We start from the raw sequence: 7,302 nt of genomic DNA on the forward strand, positions 1-7,302 counted from the left end.
AGTTCAAGGTGGAGGGGCCACATCTACCGATGGCCTTCTCGTGGGCAGTCCTGACGTGCCCAGGCAGCCTGTGGTGACGGGACACGTGTGTCTCTCTTCCCTTCTCTTTTGAAACTCACTATGACCTCTACACGAGTCACCTCTCAAAGGCCCCACCTGTGAACACCACAGTCCTAAGTTTTCACCCTCTTAATACCAGCTGGGGCAGATACACACCCTTCCTGAGTTGGAAGGGAGACCAGCTGTGTGCCAGTCAGAGCAACCTCCAACATTTCAGTTGTCACAAACAAAAAGAGCCACAGGGTCCTGTTTGCTTGGATTTTAAAAATTTATTTGTGGTGCACTGGAGATTGAACCCACGGCCTTCACACTGAGCTACATCCCCAGCCCTTTTAATTTTTTTGAGACAGGATCTTGCTACATTGCCCAGGCTGGGCCTGAATTTTCAACCATCCTGTCACGGCCTCCTAGAATGCTGGGATTACACTCCTGTCACCGTGCCCAACTTTGCCTGCGATTTTTAAAGGCATGGGCCTTTAGTAAGGTACAAACTTTTGTACCTTACTTTTGGCATGGGCCTTTAGTAAGGTACAAACACCATTTCTTGGTTTTTGCTTTGCTTTTGTTTTTTGAAACAGGATCTCGCTGTGTAGGTCAGCTGGCCTAGAACTTATCATATAGCCCAGACTGGCCTTGAACTTGTGATCCTCTGCCTCAGCCTCCCTAGTGTGGATTATAGGTGTGTGCTACCATGCCCAGCTAGGAACACCTGAAACATTTTCTTCACTCTGAATAGGAGACAGCAGGGAAGGAAGTTCTGTGGGCTGCTGTGAGTTGCCTGGCCCGGTCCCATGGTCTGTGTGAGAAACTTCCCTGAGGACCTGCAGTTAGGGGCTGTGGTGGCGCACACCCACGACCCTAGCACTCTAGGAGGCTGAGGCAGGAGGATCGAAATTTTGAGCCCAGCCCAGGCAATTAGGGAGACCTGTCACCCCCCAAATGTTTTAAAAAGGCCACCACTCACACCAGCCACTTCATAATGACACCAGATGAGATTCCAGGTCTCAGCGCCCTGTGCTCCCCAGGAAAACGTGTGGTGCATATGTAAGAATCCTATTATTTCTATATTTGCTGCCTTTTCTTTCTCTTTTAAGCTGTGACCTGGTAGGATGGTACGCAAATAGGCCAGGGTGCTGGTGGGGCTCAGGCAGCAGTTTGTGTGTGTCAGCAGGGGACATGCCTGTGATAGCCAGCAGTTACTTTTCTCAGCTGTTCTGAGAATGTGTGAGGAACCGGCCCTGTTTGTGGAGTTATTTTCAAATCACTTATTCAGGAGAAAAAAAAAGGTATCCGTTCAGGAGTGCACATTTCCTATCAGTCCCGAATAATTTAAATGCCAAATAAAAATTCATGTCAAGCAAATGTATTAATTTTTGGTCATATTTGGTTGAAAATGCAAATTCAGGGTCTGGGGGAATGGCTTGCTTTGTTGTTAAGAGCACTTGACTAGTTTGTGCCAGGCCCTGGCTTCCATCCCCGGCACTGAAAAAAAATGAACTGAAAATGCGAAATTAATCTTTTGAAACTAAATTTTCAGGCCCCCAAGGCTGTGGAGCTGATTCCCAGCCTGGATGTACAGCTGTGGACATCAGCTCACACGGGGGTGACAAAGCAGCTGGGAGGGGCCCGGTACTGGGGCAGCTTCGGCAGATGCCAGGGTCATCGGTATCGCTGTGACTGCAGGCGACTGACTCCCAGCCTCGGGTCCCTTCTTTTTTAAACAGGCAACAGAGAAACCTATCTCCATGTCGCCAGGAGGATTAAGCCAAGTAGGTAAACAAAATGCTTAGCACAGTGCAGCAGTTTAAATGCTTTCATCAGGCTTGAGCTATGAGCCATCATCACCGTCGCCAAGTTAATATCCAGGGTTAGTTGTAACACACTGTGCAAATCTAATTAAAACTAACATAAATACAAAAGAGGAACGCAGCCCTTTGTACAGAAAGCCTTCAACGTGCAAACAAGACGTGACCGAGGTTCATTCAGGCGGGTTGTTTGGAGGATGCTGTTCCCACAGCAACAGTAGGGTAGGACTCCAAGGTCTCACAGAGGTGGATCAAGCTGTAGTTACTGGAAAACACAGAATGCATGCTCTGACATGGTCAAAAGGTGATTCACCACTTTACTTGTAACGAAACAAAGTAGAAAAACAAAACTGATAAGAAGTCAATTATTTTAAATCTCATGGCTCAAGGAAAGCAGGATTAACTAGGGACCAAGTGGAGAAGCTGATGGGGGCTTTGGGCTTTGCAGATGAGGGCACTTAATCACAGGTTTTTCTTGAGGCCTGTGCACTATCCTAATTATATATATATATATTATTTTGGGACAAGGTTTCACTAGGTGGTTCAGGCTGACCTTGAACCTGCAGTGATCCTCCTGTCTCAGCCTCCCGAGTGCTGGGATTACACGCTTACGCCACCACCCCTGGCTCCCCAGTATATACTTACTACCTCAACACGGGATTCACTGGCCTACCAATAAAGACTACAGGAGAATGCAGGTTACTTTCCTGCGCAGAGCACACTTGAACTAGTGAGAGGGCCCAAGGGCATCCTGCAGGCCATGCAGTGCTGTCTCTGGTGAACTCTGGTTGTGCCAACAAGGCCAAGACTGGCCAGGAGCTGCAGTGTCTAGTCCTGTGTGCTCAGGCTGCACGGCCTTTGGCCGGAAGGTGCAGCCCCATCGCACAGGTACCATCCCAGCAGCGGAGACGCTGCCTTTTCCATCACGGGTTTACACGCGGCTGAGGCTTTCTATTGAGCCTGGAGTTCAGTGCTTGAGTCGTGTTTACAAAGGAACCCCAAGTTACCTGTGGGATTAGTTGAGCTAGCACATCCCTGTGCCTTACCTCATTTCCGTGAGACATGATCGAGTGTTAGGCACGAGAAGATCTGTGGTCAGGTAACTTAGCAACTCCCAGGTGGAAGTTAAATCTGCTCTAGGACCGAATCTTTAGTGTGCTCCTGCGCACTGTGAACGCTCAGGATCCAAATCTAGTATGGCTTTCTAAACCCAAGTGACCGTAAGTCCTCCCCCCTGGGGCTTTTCCACACACGCACTGTGGGGAACAAACTTGGGGCAAATCCCAAGTGCAGCCACCATGGCCACCACACCCTCTGAAGGCCCTGAGCTCTGACCCAGCGACACCCCCACCCAACTTCTGGAGCCTTCAGTTGATATCTAAAGTGCAGTGTGCATTTTAATCTCAAGACCTGGAAAAACCAAACAGATTTCTGACACAAGGAAGCTCCAGTAGCAGGATTTCAGGCACCTTTATTTACGGCAGATGTTTTTGGCCAGGGGGAAGGAAGTGGGGGGGAGGGGGACGACTGGGACGGGACACACAGGCGCCTCTGAAGTCTGACATTTAAGGAAGCCAACTCCTAAGATCCCATCTCTTCCATCCACGAGCAGCCTTATCACTTTCGCTTGCCATTCACAAGGCTCCAAAGTGTCCTGCATGCAGGCTTCTGCTGCCTGGCTCAGGTGGAGTGGGCCACTGTGGGGCGAGCTTAGTCTCACTAATCTGCCCAACTGCAGGACTGTGCGGCTGGGGAACAACTGTGGCAACTTTATTACAGAAAAATCTGACTGTTGTGTTCCTCATATAATTTATAAATAGGAAAAATATTTAATATTAAGTTTGCAATATAAACAAGCCCGGTGATACAGGAAACTTTAAAGAAAATCGTACTGGAAAGGACCGCACCGCCTCCAACTGTTTCGCTCATTCAGTTTCTGCTGGATGAAATCGCTGTGGTGACCACGTGGGTCACCTTCCAGGCCGTGGGCGCTGGCTGCGGCTCAGCACTCCTGACACTACGTTCCTGAGTAGCAAGACTACCTCCTCTTCTATCACCACTGATAAAACTGTTATTCTGCAAGAATTTGCAACAGAAAACCTTTTAAAAACTTGAGCCTACCACCGTTCATTCATCATATTCTAGCCAAGTGACTGGCACAGATAAATAGCTTTCTCTTCTCTCTTTTCCAAACAGCAGCTCAAAGAAAGGATGAGTAGTTGTTTCAAATTCCTGCCAGATTTTTTATGGTAACCATTGTAGATGAACAATGTAAGGTCCTACTGAAGTATTAAAATCTCATGCAAAACTCTTAATGAACGAAAGCCTCTGTACATCAGGCTATTCAGTTACTTTCAGTATTTAAAAAATGCTAACGCAGTAAAGTGGCAGTGGTTACTTCTCAGTGACTTTAGCATCTGATCCCACAAACTTACGTCATAAGTTATGGTTCAATTCTGAGTTTTGGCAACAGAGTAATGACAGATATTACTAAACAAACTTTTAAATGTTTTAGCCATTTGAAAAGTACAGTATTGCCGACACACTAGTGTTAGTTCAACAGTCACTTTGTGCTGAAAATGAAAGAACCTTAAACTCTACAAATACCTTACTTCACCAGATCTAACAATAATTGAAGGGCTTACCACTTATCTAGTGAAATATTATACAGAAACTTCTACGGAACAGCAACTACTACAAAACCAATGGCAGAAAAAAATGACTTCACAAAAATACACTAAAAAATTTGACAATTTTATGTAGGAACTGCCAAAGTTTTAGTGTTTAATAATGAAGAGCACAACTGACCAAGTTCCAAGATGTGAAGATACCACATTTGAGAAACTGAGGGGAAATCACTCTATAAACTAAGTATATGGGATGTGGTAAGAATGCACACTTTAAAATATAAAACCTGTCTACACATAGTGGTTAGTTGCAAAAAGCCATCTGGTCTTCTCTTGGCTTGGAAAAATGGTGTTCCAGATTTCAATGCAATTTATCAGCAACCTATTAATGAATGAAAAAATCATCAATGTGTTTTTCATCACATAATGACAAATTAAAATACACAGAATTATCAACTAAAAATCCTTTCAGAATCATCTACTAAACTTACTTTCTTTGCATAATATTTGAATAAAAGATTTAATTGGAAATTTAATTAAAAAAATTTTAATCCATTTTCTATACCTATCCCCTTCATTAGTAGCCTTGACTCTTAAATTCTCAACTGATGGGATTTCTGACTGCCACATAATATAAAGAGACCCCTGAGAAGCTTCCTGTAAAACACCTTCTAAATTATCTCTAGCTAACAATAAAGATGATGTAACACATACAGAGGAGCCACATGACTTTTCTCGCAGAGTGACTCAACCCAATCCACTGTTAGGTTTTAAGAAAATTTACTCATTTTAAACCTCCCAAACCTGGACCTCAGAGTCACTTTTTTCAGTTTCTGAAAATCTCATCTACGAAGTGTGCAGAAAATAATAAAGGAATTGGGCCTCTTTCACTGTATATTCTCTTTGGTACTCTCATCATATAAAATTCTCATTAAACTTTTACTTTTTGTAAGGCATTAAGACGGTACAAATGGGATGTGAGAAAAGTGAGTTGACAAATTACATTTTGGGTATAATGAGGACACTTCACTTCCCCCAAATACAAGCAAAGGCTTAAAACGAAGAAACCCATTATATGGATTACTTCAGATCTGATTTGCTGTATGGATATTTTAAATGATTAGTCTTTCCTCTGATATAGGAAACTATTCAGTGGAAACTTTTTTTTTAAGTTTATGTTAGAAACAGGGTCTCACTATATAGTTCAGACTGGCCTTGAACTATGTAGCCCAGGCTGGCCTCAAACTCGGGGCTCTCCCTGCCTCAGCTTTCCTATAATGGGATTACAGGCATGTGGCGACCATGCTTGGCTCACAGCGGAAATTTAATCAGGTCTAGAGTAAGGGTTTTATGTGGCCACAGTCTAATTGATACGTCACAAGTTTCCAAGAAAGTGCCTAAAATGTATAAAGTCCATGAGGTTGGGGTGGGGGTGTAACAAGAGATTATTTACTGGGATCATGGCTGGGAACTATAAAAGGACAACTACATCTAAATTATACTTACACATTAACTCTCTGTACTCTTCTTAAAAATTAATACAACTGTGTCCTTCCTCACCTTCAACTTTTTTGTGTGGCAGGTATCTTGTTTTCACCTTCCAGTTCCTCCACCCCAGCCTGTGTCATGAGGTCTGCGATGTTTTTCTCCAGATCATCAATGCGACTACTCATATCATCAAGTGGTGAAGTTAAAGACGATGTACACCAGCATCTCCCATTTGTTATCCTTTTCTTCCCGGGCCCTGCGGGCTACGGCCTTAAACGCCACCGTCTAAGGAAAATGGTTTCCCAGTTTCCTTTGGACATCGTTATAGTCTAGTCGTCAAGGTGAAGTCCCTGCCCTGACTTTTAGTAGTGACGGACCCCAGTAATTTCTCTTGCTTTTTACAACCTGTGTCTCCATTTGTTAAATAAAGATGGCAACCTTGTGACCTATTTATAAGATTATGGTTAGGATCTAAGGAGAAACACAAAACACTCAGCTCACAGCCATTAATACCCCGACCGTGGATTCTCTGAGCCAAGGACTGTGCAGCTCAGATGTCTCCCTATGCTCTTTCTCAGGAACGCAGTAGATCTAAGCTCAGTACAGAAATTTCGAAGTGCCTGGCTGAGGCTGGCCTGCAAACCACCTACTTAGCTCATCACTACCTGGCTCACAGGCCCCAAAGGCCCCTAAGAGGCTAAGAGTAAAAAGGATATTTCTCCCAATGATCTGGTCAGACATAGTCTGAAATTTATCTTGCATCTGCTGTAAGAGGGTCTGCACCTAAGGAAAAAAACCGAGATACACAGGTAAAATCCAAATTATCCCGCAAGTATACTAATTATCCCTTATGGGATGAGGCCCGGAGCCCTGGCCGGGCGCGGGGAGATCAGCAGTCTGGTTTCCGCCCCAGGCCTTCAGCCAGCGCGTTGAGCGGGGACTCGGTTTTCCCACCTGCCCAACCAGCGAGGCCCCTTCCGCTTTTGGCCGCAAGAACGCAGCGTGGGGGCGCCGGGCGCAGGGCGCAGGGGCAGCAGGCGGTTGCGGGAGGGGCTGAGCCCGGGTCACCCGAGGCTGGCGGCCACGCCCGGCAACAGGGTCAGGGCCCCGAAGCCTCCAGCAGCGGGGCCTCCGCCCCTAGGGGCGGGGGGCCCTCCCTTACCACCGAGGTGAGGTCCTGCATGGTCTTGGGGTCGGTCTCGGCCATCTCCCCGGTTCCCAGCTTGGCGGCGAAGTCCCCGACAGTCACCTACACTTCCGTTTGTCCGAGCCAAGGCCCCCAGCCGCCACTTCTCGTGACGGCTTGGACTACTCGCGGGACC

The 7,302-nt window shown here is 46.0% G+C and overlaps 1 protein-coding gene across 2 annotated transcripts; it reads right to left on the reverse strand.

The window, feature by feature from the left end:
• Positions 1 to 3,311: 3,311 nt before the first annotated feature.
• Hsbp1 (heat shock factor binding protein 1) lies at positions 3,312 to 7,302 on the reverse strand. Of its 2 annotated transcripts, none has more exons than XR_001232387.1 (4): positions 7,143 to 7,302; positions 6,697 to 6,763; positions 5,999 to 6,173; positions 3,312 to 4,874 (listed from the first exon to the last, which is right to left on the reverse strand). XR_001232387.1 is itself a non-coding variant. In XM_005413237.2 (4 exons), exons 1-3 carry the CDS (start codon positions 7,185 to 7,187, stop codon positions 6,055 to 6,057), a joined length of 231 nt encoding a protein of 76 aa, XP_005413294.1. In that variant the 5' UTR covers positions 7,188 to 7,300; the 3' UTR covers positions 3,312 to 4,874; positions 6,053 to 6,054. The 2 variants fall into 2 exon arrangements, 1 of the variants encoding a protein (XP_005413294.1); XM_005413237.2 differs by having other exon boundaries at positions 6,053 to 6,173; positions 7,143 to 7,300.

This window comes from Chinchilla lanigera, unplaced genomic scaffold (assembly GCF_000276665.1).
Source record: "Chinchilla lanigera isolate Chin_1 unplaced genomic scaffold, ChiLan1.0 scaffold00163, whole genome shotgun sequence".
Lineage (NCBI taxonomy): Eukaryota > Metazoa > Chordata > Mammalia > Rodentia > Chinchillidae > Chinchilla > Chinchilla lanigera.

Excerpts from the sequence above, each read along its gene's own strand:
- Hsbp1 (XM_005413237.2), bottom strand. The coding sequence starts at position 7,187 with ATGGCCGAGACCGACCCCAAGACCATGCAGGACCTCACCTCGGTG. Across the intron at positions 6,764-7,142 it reads TGCAGGACCTCACCTCGGTG|GTGCAGACCCTCTTACAGCA; the intron begins GTAAGGGAGGGC and ends TTTTTTCCTTAG. Across the intron at positions 6,174-6,696 it reads TGACCAGATCATTGGGAGAA|TTGATGATATGAGTAGTCGC; the intron begins ATATCCTTTTTA and ends TAACTTCACCAC.